At 40.6% G+C, this 16,885-nt stretch overlaps 1 protein-coding gene across 3 annotated transcripts in view; it reads left to right on the forward strand.

Annotated features, from left to right (window-relative positions):
- Nucleotides 1–16,885, forward strand: part of dock4b (dedicator of cytokinesis 4b) — a 470,089-nt gene that overhangs the window by 309,819 nt on the left and 143,385 nt on the right. For all 3 annotated transcript variants that reach the window (XM_061961401.1, XM_061961402.1, XM_061961403.1), the window contains exons 25-29: nt 3,293–3,427; nt 3,924–4,022; nt 13,844–13,938; nt 14,025–14,100; nt 14,174–14,274. In XM_061961401.1, the coding sequence (XP_061817385.1) occupies nt 3,293–3,427; nt 3,924–4,022; nt 13,844–13,938; nt 14,025–14,100; nt 14,174–14,274 (506 nt within the window). The remainder of the gene's footprint in view (nt 1–3,292; nt 3,428–3,923; nt 4,023–13,843; nt 13,939–14,024; nt 14,101–14,173; nt 14,275–16,885) is intronic.

Below are 16,885 nucleotides of genomic sequence, written 5' to 3' on the forward strand. Positions count from 1 at the left end.
GTTCGCACCCCGAGACATGGTTTGCACATGAAGGCACATTTGGCATTTGGCTCAGTCTATAAGTCTGCAACTGAAAACATTGAAAGAGAAGGGTGCGTACATCAAAGTTCCACTCTATATATTAAGCAGTATTTGGAACCATATTTTCGAAACCATTGTTTACGTATTCTATTTTATTATTATTTTTCAAATACGGAAATACACACATACACCGTCCCTTTATTTAAACTGTCCACCATGGGTGCGCGAGCTTTCAGCCGCTCTGCCCCACATCTTTGGAACTCTTTGCCACCAGACCTCCGCAACTTAGATTCAATATCCCTCTTCGAATCAAGACTCAAAACACACCTATTCCTGACTGCTTATTTCATTGTAATCATCTTTTCTTTTCTCTTTGTTGTTGTTTTTTTGGTATCCAATTTGATTTTATTGTTGTGATTTTTGTACGGTGTCCTTGAGTGCCCAGAAAGGCGCCTTATAAACAGTGTTGGGACTAACGCGTTACAAAGTAACGCGTTACTGTAACGCCGTTACTATCGGCGGTAACTAGTAATCTAACGCGTTATTTTTAACTATCAAGACGTCATGGCGAACCCCGAAGCCGAGTTTCTTAAAATGGAGATATTTTCAGTACGTTTCTTTTATCGACCACAAAGAAAAGAACATTTTAGTTGAATGTAAGTTTCAAATATGCTGAAACAGCTACAAAAGCAACATGCTTCGACGAAGCTAGTAAAGAGACACACTCACCTCCACCTCCAACAGCGGCTGGATTTTAATGAGGCACTGCACACTGAAGGTACACACACTCTGTCAATTCTCTTATATACTCTTTCATTTTAGACTTTTAGAGTGTTTGATTATCACATCACTCTAAATGTATAGACTATAAAGTTCACAAACCTAAAAAGGGATACTAGTGGGCCAGGCTAATATTTCCTTTTCTCTAAACTAAGTGGGGAAATGTGTAGAGTGTTCTGGGCTTCAGACATGATTTTATTTCAGAATTCCTTGAGATAAAAAAAACGCCTGGTTAGGCTTTATGTATGTAGTGTGTGCCTTTCTTGTTTTACAGCTATGTTGTTATTATGCTGTTTGTTACTTATGTATGTTAAGTTTGCAGCTATTTAAAATAGTTTTGTCAATTTGTTCTGGTCTGAAACAAATTGGCCCTTTAAACCATATCTTTGTCTTTGTGTGTTGTATGTAGACCACATTGCTTAGCAGAGTTCAGTGATGCAAATGCATGTCAAGTTGATCAACACATTGTATTATTCTCCAGTGCAATAACAGTACTAAAATGAAGACTAAAAGGGCATTAAATGGGGCCTTAAAAAATTTTTAAAAAAAAATATAAGTAACTACCGTATTTTCCGCACTATAAGGCGCACCGGATTATTAGCCGCACCTTCAATGAATTGCATATTTCATAACTTTGTCCACCAATAAGCCGCCCCGGATTATAAGCCGCGCCTACGCTGCGCTAAAGGGAATGTCAAAAAAACAGTCAGATAGTTCAGTCAAACTTTAATAATATATTGAAAACCAGCGTTCTAACAACTCTGTCCCAAAATGTACGCAAATGTGCAATCACAAACATAGTAAAATTCAAAATGGTGTAGAGCAATAGCAACATAATGTTGCTCGAACGTTAATGTCACAACACACAAAATAAACATAGCGCTCACCTTCTGAAGTTATTCTTCATTCGTAAATCCTTCGAATTCTTCGTCTTCGGTGTCCGAATTGAAAAGTTGCGCAAGCGTGGGATCCAAAATGGCCGGTTCCGTCTCGTCGAAGTCATAGGAGTCAGTGTCGCTGTTGTTGTCCAGTAGTTCTGTGAATCCTGCCTTCCGGAAAGCTCGGACCACAGTTGTGACCGAAATATCTGCCCAGGCATTTACGATCCACTGGCAAATGTTGGCGTATGTCGTCCGGCGCTGTCTGCCTGTTTTAGTGAAGGTGTGTTCGCCTTCGGTCATCCATTGTTCCCACGCCGTTCGCAGTCGTGATTTGAATGCCCTGTTGACACCAATATCCAGCGGTTGGAGTTCTTTGGTTAATCCACCCGGAATGACGGCGAGTGTTGTATTTGTGTGCTTCACTTGTTTTTTGACACCATCTGTGATGTGGGCGCGCATGGAGTCGTATATCAACATGGACGGAGCTGTGTGAAAAAAGCCACCCGGCCTCTTCGCGTAAACTTCCCTTAACCACTCGCTCATCTTTTCTTCATCCATCCATCCCTTCGAGTTAGCTTTTATGATGACGCCGGCTGGAAAGGTCTCTTTTGGCAAGGTCTTCCTTTTGAATATCACCATGGGTGGAAGTTTCTGGCCATTAGCATGGCAAGCTAGAACCACAGTGAAGGATGACTTCTCATTCCCTGTGGTGCGAATATTCACCGTACGTGCTCCCGTTCCACAGTGCGGTTCACAGGAATATCAGTTGCTGTGAAATACGGTAGTAATCCGTGTGCGGATGGAGAGATTGCGTCTTTTTATGAACCGGATCCTTGTCGCTTAGTAGGAGCCATTTTGTGGTCTTTACAGATGTAAACAGGAAATGAAACGTACGGTGATATCCGCGCGTTTTTCCTTCTTCTTCCGGGGGCGGGTGGTTGCTTACAGTAGAAGAAGAAGCGCTTCCTGTTCTATGGGGGCGGGTGCTTTCCTTGGCGGTTGCTTGCGTAGAAGAAGAAGCGCTTCCTGTTCTACCGGGAAAAAAGATGGCGGCTGTTTACCGAAGTTGCGAGATCGAAACTTTATGAAAATGAATCGTAATAAAGCGCACCGGGTTATAAGGCGCACTGTCAGCTTTTGAGAAAATTTGTGGTTTTTAGGTGCGCCTTATAGTGCGGAAAATACGGTACATAGTTACTTTTCACAGTAACGCATTACTTTTTGGTTTAAGTAACTGAGTTAGTAACTGAGTTACTTTTGAAATAAAGTAACTAGTAACTGTAACTAGTTACTGGTTTTCAGTAACTAACCCAACACTGTTTATAAATAACATTTATTATTATTATTATTATTATTTTCTTATTATTTCTTATTATTATCTTATTATTATTATCTTTATTATTATCTTTATTATTATTATTATTATTATTATTATTATCTTTATTATCTTTATTTATTATTATTATTTATTATTATCTTATTATTATTATCTTATTATTATCTTATTATTATCTTATTATTCTTATTATCTTATTATTTCTTATTATTATTATTTCTTATTATTATTATTATTTTCTCCAAAATACTGACCTCGGTGCTTTGCTTCACAGGAGCCAATCATCTCAGAGGAGGTGGACCTGATCGTGGAAAGCCTGCTGGGAGTGTTGCTCAGGACCATCCTGGAAATCAGCAACCGACCGCAGCCTGCTGGGCCGGCTATGAGACTGCAGTTCCAGGATGTCACTGTATGTATGTGTGTGTGTGTGTGTGTGTGTGTGTGTGTGTGTGTGTGTGTACGTCCAAATTGTTCTGGGCTTTGGCAAGTAATTATACATTTTGAATGGAATTGCAGCTCTGGCGACTATAATTGCGCCAACACCGTTAACGGGAAGGGCAGTAATTAAGATTTATACTAGGACACACACACACACACACACACCCGGGGGGGGCTTGTGATGAGTATCCTCATCGCCACGTCCTGAAGGATGCGCGAGGGGGGAGGGAGGGAGGGGGGGTTGCAATGTCTCCACATATCTTGCAGCTGTCCAATAAAGTTAATTAAGGGCAAACATTTTAAGACACTTAATTTCCTTTGGGCGGGTGTGCAGAGGAAACACGACGAGTCTGCACAAATGGAATATGATGTCTGCGTTTGATGACGATGCTTTTGTTGTGTGTGTGTGTGTGTGTGTGTGTGTGTGTGTGTGTGTGTGTGTGTGTGTGTGTGTTCCGTGCTGCCAGGGGGAGTTTGTGGCATGTTTGCTGGCGCTGCTGCGACAGATGACTGACAGACACTACCAGCAGCTGCTGCAGGCGTTCGGCAGCAAAGACGACTTAAGGGTACGACCTCTCACTCCTCCTCCTCCTCCTCGTCACCAATAGTACCGTGCCCGACATGTTATTGTGCATCACCAATACACGGCACCTCAACTCAGGCCCGGCCCTAAGCAATCTGGCGCCCTAGGCAAGATTTTAGGTGGCGCCCCCCCACATCGGCAGTGAAGTGTATATACTCACAAGAAACCGAATAGCTTTGTCTTTGACCTTTTTTTTTTTTTTTTTTACTTACAACTATACCTAATATATAAAGGGGTGGAAAAGTGACTATTACCTGCAGGGCAAACATTAGCTAACCAGAAGGCAATAACAATGTAAACAAAAAACACCTGCTTAAAAGATCTAATACAAATGTCCCTGAGGAATGTAAGGTGGGAGTACTGTAATTACCTAACGTTACATTATTATTTTCCATAACAATTTAGCCCCCTCATCAATATTAACCCGACGTTAAAACAGAACTAGCTATTTATTGATTAGCAATTGCCGAATCATGTAACATTAGCTTAATGCTAAAAAGCCAGGTTACTATCACATTCTGTAACAGACAAATAATTTCATGTAGGCATACCTGCTACCTCTTTTCTCTTTTTTCTTCCCTGGGCACCTGACAGTTTTGGCCGTTTTGACATCTTGTGTTGATTTTTTTGATGTGGTGACGTCCAAAAAGAGTCATGATACGGGAAGGGAGGGGGCGCACCGTGCGGGGGGAGGGGGGTGTAATGTTGTAACAAATAATATTTCTATTAAATAGGCTTTACTTTGCATTTTAATTAACGTGGGATTATTTTTTGTATTTAGAAATAATAGTACCAACTTTTTTTTCTTTTTCTTTTTTTTCTCTCCAACATTTGTGGCACTGGCGTGGCGCCCCCTGATGGACGGCGCCCTTAGCATTTGCCTATATGGCCTATGCCACGGGCCGGCCCTGCCTCAACTTGAGAGTGTTTCGACATAAGAGCTATTTGTCATGTTTTAAGTGGCAAGTAAACATTTGAGGTAGAAGTAGGGATGATGTTTGATAAGAAATTATCGAGTTCGAGTCCATTATCGAATCCTCTTATCGAACCGATTCCTTGTCGATTCTCTTATCGAGTCCAGATAGGTTGTTGTATATGGAAAAAAACGCAATGTTTGGTTTAACAAAAGCTCACTTTTATTTTATAAGAACAAAATAAAATAAATAAATATTGACTTTTGTTACGCCCCTAAAAAAATAAAATAAAAATAAATAAATATTGACTGTTGTTACCCAAATTATATTAAGTGGGATTTTTCAGAAAAACTAATATATACAGTAACACAAAAACAACCTGTCTCTGTGATCACTACAGGTGTATAAATAATAATATAGTGTTAAATAAAATCAGTCTCTTGGGCACAAAACTGAAAATAATACAGCTCTCCAAAAAGTGCACTTCTGCTGCTATTGGAACATACTAACTACACACACTATGACACAATTCTGCAGTCCTGGTTGACATAAGAGGTAACCTTATTTTAGCCTAAAAGCAACACGTGAGCAAATATGGAAATTAACCGGCAACAGTTAACGTTAGTTACTCACCGGCACTATCACTGGAACTGGGGCTGCAGGTTGAAGCACGGGAAGAAGGGCGTGCTTCGTCATCTCTGTCGCTGCTTGGCAGGGGCGCCGCTAGGGATTTTGGGCCCCATGAAAAGAATCTTTACAGGGCCCCCAACACATTATTTTTTCTGTATTATAATTTCATCATCATTAGGGGCCTCTCTGGGCCCCCCTCCATCATGGGCCCCTAGAATCTGTCTCCTTTACCCCCCCTTTTCGGCGCCCCTGCTGCTTGGTAAGAAATTATCGAGTTCGAGCCCATTACCGAATCCTCTTATCGAACAGATTCCTTATCGATTCTCTTATCGAGTCCAGATAGGTTGTTGTATATGGAAAAAAATGCAATATTTGGTTTAACAAAAGCTCACTTCTATTTTAAAAGAAAAAAATAAAATAAAATAAATAAATAAATATTGACTTTTGTTACCCCCCTAAAATAAATAAATAAATATTGACTGTTGTTACCCAAATTATATTAAGTGGGATTTTTCAGAAAAACTAATATATACAGTAACACAAATACAACCTGTCTCTGTGATCACTACAGGTGTATAAATAATAATATAGTGTTAAATAAAATCAGTCCCTTGGGCAAAAAACTGAAAATAATACAGCTCTCCAAAAAGTGCACTTCTGCTGCTATTGGAACATACTAACTACACACACTATGACACTAAGAACACCACAGTCATCAATCAACAATTCTGCAGTCCTGGTTGACATAAGAGGTAACCTTATTTTAGCCTAAAAGCTACAAGTGAGCAGATATGGAAATTAACCGGCAACAGTTAACGTTAGTTACTCACCGGCACTATCACTGGAACTGGGGCTGCAGGTTGAAGCACGGGAAGAAGGGCGTGCTTCGTCATCTCTGTCGCTGCTTGGTAAGAAATGATCGAGTTCGAGCCCATTATCGAATCCTCTTATCGAACCGATTCCTTATCGATTCTCTTATCGAGTCCAGATAGGTTGTTGTATCTGGAAAAAACCCCACAATATTTGGTTTAACAAAAGCTCACTTTTATTTTATAAGAAAAAAATGAAATAAATAAATAAATATTGACTTTTGTTACGCCCCTAAAAAAATAAAATAAAAAAATAAATATTGACTGTTGTTACCCAAAGTATATTAAGTGGGATTTTTCAGAAAAACTAATATATACAGTAACACAAATACAACCTGTCTCTGTGATCACTACAGGTGTATAAATAATAATATAGTGTTAAATAAAATCTGTCCCTTGGGCAAAAAACTGAAAATAATACAACTCTCCAAAAAGTGCACTTCTGCTGCTATTGGAACATACTAACTACACACACTATGACACAATTCTGCAGTCCTGGTTGACATTAGAGGTAACCTTATTTTAGCCTGAAAGCTACAAGTGAGCAGATATGGAAATTAACCGGCAACAGTTAACGTTAGTTACTCACCGGCGCTATCACTGGAACTGGGGCTGCAGGTTGAAGCACGGGAAGAAGGGCGTGCTTCGTCATCTCTGTCGCTGCTTGGTAAGAAATTATCGAGTTCGAGCCCATTATCGAATCCTCTTATCGAACCGATTCCTTGTCGATTCTCTTATCGAGTCCAGATAGGTTGTTGTATATGGAAAAAAAACACAATATTTGGTTTAACAAAAGCTCACTTTTATTATATAAGAAAAAAATAAAATAGATAAATAAATATTGACTTTTGTTACGCCCCTAAAAAAATAAAAAAAAATAAAAAAATATTGACTGTTGTTACCCAAAGTATATTAAGTGGGATTTTTCAGAAAAACTAATATATACAGTAACACAAAAACAACATGTCTCTGTGATCACTACAGGTGTATAAATAATAATATAGTGTTAAATAAAATCAGTCCCTTGGGCAAAAAAATGAAAATAATACAGCTCTCCAAAAAGTGCACTTCTGCTGCTATTGGAACATACTAACTACACACACTATGACACTAAGAACACCACAGTCATCAATCAACAATTCTGCAGTCCTGGTTGACATTAGAAGTAACCTTATTTTAGCCTAAAAGCTAGAAGTGAGCAGATATGGAAATTAACCGGCAACAGTTAACGTTAGCTACTCACCGGCGCTATCACTGGAACTGGGGCTGCAGGTTGAAGCACAGGAAGAAGGGCGTGCTTCGTCATCTCTGTCGCTGCTTCTCCACGGTTCTCGAACGTTCAGGTTATGTGCGGCCTGAACATGTTTCAACATGTTTGTTGTACTGCTCCCCTCACATGAGAGCGAAGCCTGGCAATAATTGCATATAGCCGTTTCCTCGTCGTATTTTTTTTGTAAAATGAAGCCATGCCTTGAGGCGTTTTTTCCGGTCCATTATTTTTGCTGCTTTCTGTATCTGCCGCCTAATGACTGAGCTACGTCATTTCCTGTGATGTCCCACAGGGCATTTCCTGTGGGACGGGATTCGAATAAAGAACCAACTCTTTTTCTTTACTATAGTGGCCTTGATAACGGGAACCAGCTCTCAAAAAGGGATTCGAGTCCTTGGAATCGGTTCTTTTCTTATCGAACAACCGGGAGAACCGGTTTCGAACATTATCCCTAGGTAGAATCATCCCCGCTTTTCATTTATTTATTTATTTCAGGCAATGACATAAAAAAAAGTACAAAGTTGACAACACATAATAATACAAATTAATATAGTGCAAAAGGTAATGTATAGTATGTCATGCATGATTGTCCAGTTTTGCCTGAAAGGGAGTGGGAAAAAGATAATTTATTTAATCCCACCCCAGTTCTCCATTCACTCTTACTTTTTTTAAGGATTTTAATACAGATGTTGTATCATAGTGGCATTACCACAGGTAACAATAGTTATTACACTGTAACAATAATTTGTATCAACAATGTAGGAATAATTTATACTAGGACATAACTTTGTTTTGCAAGCATAGGAAGGAAGAAAGTTAGAGTGAAAAACAGACCTGAGAGGAAGTATCACTATATTTTCCGAAATATGGAGTGCACCCACTAAATTTTAGGGAAGAAATATATTTTTCCATAAATGAGCTGCAGATATATACGTTGTGAAATGACTTATTTACACAGAAAGATTCTGAAAATGTTAAATTACCCTAATTGTTTCCAAACGGTGTCCGTAACACGACAGTAAAACGGCTGCTCAAACAAAACAGAAGCCGTCGTCGTGGAGCCACTAGCTGCGGGAGCTCGCACTCCAATCAGCTAAACAGTCTCAATAAATCCACGGTGACATTTTGCCGAATTTACCGAGGAATTTTTGAATGATGGTGAGGCGTCATGAAGCGTTTCGACACATTGCAAAACTGTATTGATACTGTGTCGATACTGTGTCACTAAATACTGACATCTGCTGGACATTAAAAATCCCTACAGGCAACCTATGGACCGACTCAACTGACACTGATTTTATGCCCTAGTACAGGGGTCACCAACCTTTTTGAAACCAAAAACTACTTCTTGGGTACTGATTAATGCGAAGGGCTACCAGTTTGATACACACTTAAATAAATAAATAAATATATTGTCATTTGTAAGTTACACGTAAGTGTGATTTAAACAAGAATAGCTAAATAAATACATTTATATATATAAAAAAATGGGTATTTCTGTCTGTCATTCCGTCGTACATTTTTTTTCCCTTTTACGGAAGGTTTTTTGTAGAGAATAAATGATGAAAAAAACACTTAATTGAACGGTTTAAAAGAGGAGAAAATACGAAAAAATTTAAAATAAAATTTTGAAACATAGTTTATCTTCAATTTCGACTTTTTATAATTCACAATTCAACCGACAAAAAGAAGAGAAAAACTAACTTATTTGAATCTTTTTGAAAAAATAAAAAAAATAATTTATGGAACATCATTAGTAATTTTTCCTGATTAAGATACATTTTAGAATTTTGATGACATGTTTTAAATTGGTTAAAATCCAATCTGCACTTAAATTGGACCAAGCTATATTTCTAACAAAGACAAATCAGTATTTCTTCTAGATTTTCCAGAACAAATTTTTTTTAAAGAAATTCAAAATACTTTGAAATAAGATTTAAATTTGATTCTACAGATTTTCTAGATTTGCCAGAATAATTTTTTTGAATTTTAATCATAGTAAGTTTGAAGAAATATTTCACAAATATTCTTCGTCGAAAAAACAGAAGCTAAAATATTTATTATTCTTTACAATAAAAAAATAAATAAATTTACTTGAACATTGGTTTAAATTGTCATGAAAGAAGAGGAAGAAATTTAAAAGGTAAAAAGGTATATTTGTTTAAAAATCCTAAAATCATTTTTAAGGTTGTATTTTTTCTCTAAAATTGTATTTCTAAAAGTAATAAGAAGCAAAGTAAAAATTAAATGAATTTATTTAAACAAGTGAAGACCCATCCATCCATCCATTTTCTACCGCTTATTCCAAGTGAAGACCAAGTCTTTAAAATATTTTCTTGGATTTTCAAATTCTATTTGAGTTATTGTCTCTCTTAGAATTAAAAATGTCGAGCAAAGCGAGACCAGCTTGCTAGTAAATAAATACAATTTAAAAAATAGAGACAGCTCACTGGTAAGTGCTGCTCTTTGAGCTATTTTTAGAACAGGCCAGCGGGCGACTCATCTGGTCCTTACGGGCTACCTGGTGACCGCGGGCACCGCGTTGGTGACCCCTGCCCTAGTATATACAATAATATAAACCAAGTCATTGTATTTCATTTAGGATTATTTCATATCTTCATTTAAATAAAAATATATTTGTATCTTTTTTTAGATACAGTCAATAAATAATGTGAACATGTATCATAACATGGACATCTAAGAGAACGTGTTGTGGATGATTGTGGACTGGGAATTTTTTTTATTTTATTTTTTTTACACATTTTTATAAAAATAAAAATAAAGTTTTCCCGACGTATTACATTTTAGACGATTTCTCTTCTTAGTTATTATTTCTCCGGCTGTAGAAAAGAGCCGCTCACAGGGCACAGAGGAGGCGTCAGTGCGACACAGTTGGCGTATCGGTCACGTGACCAAAACAGCTCATGATCGGTCACGTGACTTTCTAAAAGCGGTACGCGCGCCGACACAGGGTTTTGCTCTACACTCTTAGAAATAAGGGTTCTAAAAGGGTTCTTCTACAAGGGCTGAGGTTCTAACTGGAACCATTTGCTTCTGAAAAACCCTTTCCCGAAGAAAGGGTTTTTCAAGGGTTCTTGGTAACGCTAATGGTTCCAGTAAGAACCATTTTGACCCAGAGAACCCTTTAAAACCCCTTTTCTGAATAATTGGTTTTAAAAGGGTTCTCACTAACACTAAGGGTTCCAGTAAGAACTATTTTGATCCAGAGAACCGTTTTTGGAAGAAAGAGTTCTTCAGGGATTGTTGAAAGCATGGGTAAGATCCTGTGTCACCAGGGACATACTTCCTGATAACATTTGCCAATAATGGTGCCTATCTTTAAATAAATGTTTTTCTCATTAAAATGTTTTGAATGTTTGTTCAATGTCAACATGATAAATGACCACAATATAATATGAACTAAACTGATCTGTAGAATACAATATGGTTCTTTATAGAACCCTCAGAAGACAAGACGGTTATTGGTGAAAACCTTTGAAAAGGGATGTTTTTAGAACCCCCTGTGTCAGGTCTAGATGAACCCCTTGAAACATGAAAGAGTTCTTTGTGGAACTCCCTGTGTGGGTTCTAGATGAAACCCTTGAAACCTGAAAGGGTTTTTAGTGGAACTCCCTGCATGGGTTCTAGATGAAACCCTTGAAATACAAAAGGGTTCTTAGTGGAACTCCCTGCGTGGGTTCTAGATGAAAGTCTTGAAATACAAAAGGGTTCTTAGTGGAACTCCCTGTGTGGGTTCTAGATGAAACCCTTGAAATACAAAAGGGTTCTTAGTGGAACTCCCTGCGTGGGTTCTAGATGAAACCCTTGAAATACGAAAGGGTTCTTAGTGGAACTCCCTGTGTGGGTTCTAGATGAAACCCTTGAAATACGAAAGGGTTCTTAGTGGAACTCCCTGTGTGGGTTCTAGATGAAAGTCTTGAAATACAAAAGGGTTCTTAGTGGAACTCCCTGCGTGGGTTCTAGATGAAACCCTTGAAATACGAAAGGGTTCTTAGTGGAACTCCCTGTGTGGGTTCTAGATGAAACCCTTGAAACCTGAAAGGGTTCTTAGTGGAACTCCCTGCATGGGTTCTAGATGAAACCCTTGACAAACGAAAGGGTTCTTAGTGGAACTCCCTGTGTGGGTTCTAGATGAAACCCTTGAAATACAAAAGGGTTCTTAGTGGAACTCCCTGCGTGGGTTCTGGATGAAAGTCTTGAAATACAAAAGGGTTCTTAGTGGAACTCCCTGTGTGGGTTCTAGATGAAACCCTTGAAATACGAAAGGGTTCTTAGTGGAACTCCCTGTGTGGGTTCTAGATGAAACCCTTGAAACATGAAAGGGTTCTTAGTGGAACTCCCTGCGTGGGTTCTTTGTAGAACCTCTCATGGGGGGTTCTGGGTGGAACCTTACACACACAGTTCTAGGTAGAACCCTCCGAAAGGGTTCCAGGTGGAACCTTTATAAAAAGGTTCTACCTGGAGCCAAAAAGGGTTCTCCTATGAGGACGAGCCGAAGAACCTTATATGGTTCTACTTAGCACTTTTATTTCTAAGAGTGTATGAGCTCGACGCATGCGCCGATGCATCGGTGTTGCCGGACCCATCACTAACTCATAGTTTTGATGCCTTCAGTGACAATCTACAATGTAAATAGTCATGGAAATAAAGGAAATACTATTGGCCTGTACTGTAGATTTTTGTTGATTATTTTACCCTAACTCAACAACATCAACAAACAACGCGTTGGAAAACATCGCCTATAACAGCTGCGGCTGTAGGCAACCTCCCGCCTCCACAAGATGACAGTACCGTATTTTCCGCACTATTAGCCGCACCTAAAAACCACAAATGTACTCAAAAGCTGACAGTGCGGCTTATAACCCGGTGCGCTTTATATATGGATTAATATTAAGATTCATTTTCATAAAGTTTCGGTTTCGCAACTACGGTAAACAGCCGCCATCTTTTTTCCCCGTAGAAGAGGAAGTGCTTCTTCTTCTACGCAAGCAACCGCCAAGGTAAGCACCCGCCCCCATAGAACAGGAAGCGCTTCTTCTTCTACTGTAAGCAACCACCCGCCCGCGTAGAAGAAGAAGAAGAAGCGCGCGGATATTACGTTTCATTTCCTTTGTGTGTTTACATCTGTAAAGACCACAAAATGGCGACAGGTTTCCGGTTCATGAAAAGACGCAATCTCTCCATCCGCACACGGACTACTATTTCACAGCAACTGCCTAAAGACTTTCAAGAAAAGCTGGCTACTTTCCGTGCATATTGTAAAAACAAGATAGCTGAAAAAAAGATCCGGCCAGAGAACATTATCAACATGGACGAGGTTCCACTGACTTTTGATATTCCTGTGAACGGCACTGTGGATACAACGGGAGCACGTACGGTGAATATTCGCACCACAGGGAATGAGAAGTCATCCTTCACTGTGGTTCTAGCTTGCCATGCTAATGGCCAGAAACTTCCACCCATGGTGATATTCAAAAGGAAGACCTTGCCAAAAGAGACCTTTCCAGCCGGCGTCATCATAAAAGCTAACTCGAAGGGATGGATGAAGAAAAGATGAGCGAGTGGTTAAGGGAAGTTTACGCGAAGAGGCCGGGTGGCTTTTTTCACGCAGCTCCGTCCATGTTGATATACGACTCCATGCACGCCCACATCACGCTGGTTTTTAATATATTATTAAAGTTTGACTGACCTATCTGACTGTTTTTTTGACATTCCTTTAGCGCAGTTAGATGCGGCTTACAACACGGGGCGGCTTATAGGTGGACAAAGTTTTGAAATATGCCGTTCATTGAAGGCGCGGCTTATAACCCAGGGCGCCTTATGGTGCGGAAAATACGGTAGTTTCATTGAAGTATCATAAGTGGTTGGAATCCAGAGTCTTTATTTACCTCGGCATGCACTTTTAAATGTTGCCACTCCTCTGTTGTTTACATTCACCTCACAAGCGCTGACTCTGCAGTTTTTTTTCCCTCACTTCTGTCACTACGTCGGTTCAATATCCTTGGTCAAAGAAAGCTTGGTGTTTCTTTCCGCTTTGACATGCACTCTAAATTATCATTGTATTTCCAATAATGACGTTTTGTTGTCCTTCTTCATCCAGGACTTCCTCCTTCAGATCTTTACCGTCTTCAGGATCCTTATCCGGCCTGAGATGTTCCCTAAAGACTGGACCGTCATGCGGCTGGTCACCAACAAGTAAGGCGCACCGTCCCGTCCCGCGGCGCCCCCTGGTGGTTGCCGGTGTTATTGCAGGGCTCTAATGGCAAAATGTCTTCCGTCAGCGTCATCATCACCACCGTCCTCTACCTCTCTGACGCCCTGAGGAAAAACTTCCTCAATGACAAGTTTGACTATAAGGTAGTGGGGAGATTATTTCAAAATAAAAGCAGGGGAACTGTAGTTAAGGTATGAATTGTGGGGTGTTTTGCAGGTGTGGGATTCCTACTTCTACCTGTCTGTGTTGTTCATCAACCAGCCCTGCCTTCAGCTGGAGTCTTTCTCTCCCTCCAAAAGGAAGAAAACTCTGGAGAAGTAAGTTCAAGAAGCTCTGCTTCTTTTCGGACATGTTTAATGTTGTAAATGTACACTGAAAAACTGAAATCTAAGTAAGATGAAATATGTCAAATAAGGGTGATATTTGCTTATTTTCTGTCTAATAAGATATTTCTTCTCTCTCAGCCGATTTTATGTTGGAGTGTTTTACTTGTTTTAAGTGTTTTGGTCCTAAATGATCTCAGTAATGACGTCAAGTCATTCAATGAGGTCTTTCACATAATTTCAAGTGGCCCGTCAAGTCATTCAGTATGGTCCTCCACATCATTTAAAGTGGCATGTCAAGTCATTCAATGTGGTCCTCCACATTATTTAATCTGGCCCCTCACGGCATTCAATGTGGTCCTCCGCTTCATTTGATGTGGCCCGTCACAGCATTCAATGTGGTCCTCCACATCATTTGACGTGGTCTGTCACATCATTTAATGTGGCCCGTCATGGTATTCGTTGTGGTCCTCCACATCATTTGACGTGGTCTGCCACATCATTTAATGTGGTCCTCAACATCTTTTGTCGTGGCCTGCCACTTAATTCAACGTGGTCCTCCACATCTTTTATTGTGGCCCCTTGTGTCATTCAAGGTGGTCCTCTACATCATTAAGGTGGCCCGTCACGGCATTCAATGTGGTCCTCCACGTCATTTATCGTGGCATGTCATTCAATGTGGTCCTCCACATCATTTGACGTGGTATGCCACATCATTTAATGTGGTCCTCCGCATCATTTAATGTGGCCCCTCACGGCATTCAATGTGGTCCTCCGCTTCATTTGATGTGGCCTGTCACGGCATTCAACGTGGTCCTTTGCATCATTAGATGTGGCCCGTCACGGCATTCAATGTGGTCCTCCGCATCATTTGATGTGGTCCTCCGCATCATTTGATGTGGCCCGTCACGGTATTCAATGTGGTCCTCCGCATCATTTATTGTGGCCCGTCACTGCATTCAATGTGGTCCTCCACATCATTTGACGTGGTCTGCCACATCATTTAATGTGGTCCTCCACATCTTTTATTGTGGCCTGCCACGTCACTCAATGTGGTCCTCCACATCTATTAAACAGGTCCCTTGTGTCATTCAAGGTGGTCCTCTTCATCATTAATGTGGCCCGTCACAGCATTCAATGTGGTCCTCCACATCATTAACGTGGCCCGTCACGGTATTCAATGTGGTCCTCCACATCATTAATGTGGCCTGTCACGGTATTCAATGTGGTCCTCCACATCATTAATGTGGCCCGTCACGGTATTCAATGTGGTCCTCCACGTCATTATGTGGCCCCTTGTGTCATTCAATGTGGTCCTCCGCATCATTTAATGTGGCCCGTCACGGCATTCAATGTGGTCCTCCGCATCATTTAACGTGACCCGTCACGGCATTCAATGTGGTCCTTTGCATCATTTATTGTGGCCCCTTGTGTCATTCAATGTGGTCCTCCACATCATTAATGTGGCCCGCCACGGCATTCAATGTGGTCCTCCGCATCATTTATTTTGGCCCCTCACGGCATTTAATGTGGTCTTCCGCTTCATTTAATGTGGCCCGTCACGGTATTCAATGTGGTCCTCCACATCATTTGACGTGGTCTGCCACATCATTAACGTGGTCCTCAACATCTTTTGTTGTGGCCTGCCACTTAATTCAACGTGGTCCTCCACATCTTTTATTGTGGCCCCTTGTGTCATTCAAGGTGATCCTCTACATCATTAATGTGGCCCGTCACGGCATTCAATGTGGTCCTCCACATCATTAATGTGGCCCCTTGTGTCATTCAATGTGGTCCTCCGCATCATTTAAAGTGGCCCCTTGTGTCATTCAATGTGGTTTTCCACATCATTTAAGTGGCCCGTCACGGCATTCAATGTGGTCCCTTGTGTCATTCAATGTGGTCCTCCACATCATTAATGTGGCCCTCCTCATCATTAATGTGGCCCCTTGTGTCATTCAATGTGGTCCTCCACATCATTAATGTGGCCCCTTATGTCATTCAATGTGTTCCTCCACATCATTAATGTGGCCCGTCACGGTATTCAATGTGGTCCTCCACATCATTATCGTGGCCCGTCACGGCATTCAATGTGGTCCTCCACGTCATTAATGTGGCCCCTTGTGTCATTCAATGTGGTTTTCCACATCATTTAAGTGGCCCGTCACGGCATTCAATGTGGTCCCTTGTGTCATTCAATGTGGTCCTCCACATCATTAATGTGGCCCGTCACGGCATTTAATGTGGTCCTCCTCATCATTAAAGTGGCCCCTTGTGTCATTCAATGTGGTCCTCCACATCATTAATGTGGCCCCTTGTGTCATTCAATGTGTTCCTCCACATCATTAATGTGGCCCGTCACGGTATTCAATGTGGTCCTCCACATCATGACTGTGGCCCGTCACGGCATTCAATGTGGTCCTCCACGTCATTAATGTGGCCCCTTGTGTCATTCAATGTGGTTTTCCACATCATTTAAGTGGCCCGTCACGGCATTCAATGTGGTCCCTTGTGTCATTCAATGTGGTCCTCCACATCATTAATGTGGCCCGTCACGGCATTTAATGTGGTCCTCCTCATCATTAAAGTGGCCCCTTGTGTCATT

Source organism: Nerophis lumbriciformis, linkage group LG05 (assembly GCF_033978685.3).
Source record: "Nerophis lumbriciformis linkage group LG05, RoL_Nlum_v2.1, whole genome shotgun sequence".
NCBI classification, from domain to species: domain Eukaryota; kingdom Metazoa; phylum Chordata; class Actinopteri; order Syngnathiformes; family Syngnathidae; genus Nerophis; species Nerophis lumbriciformis.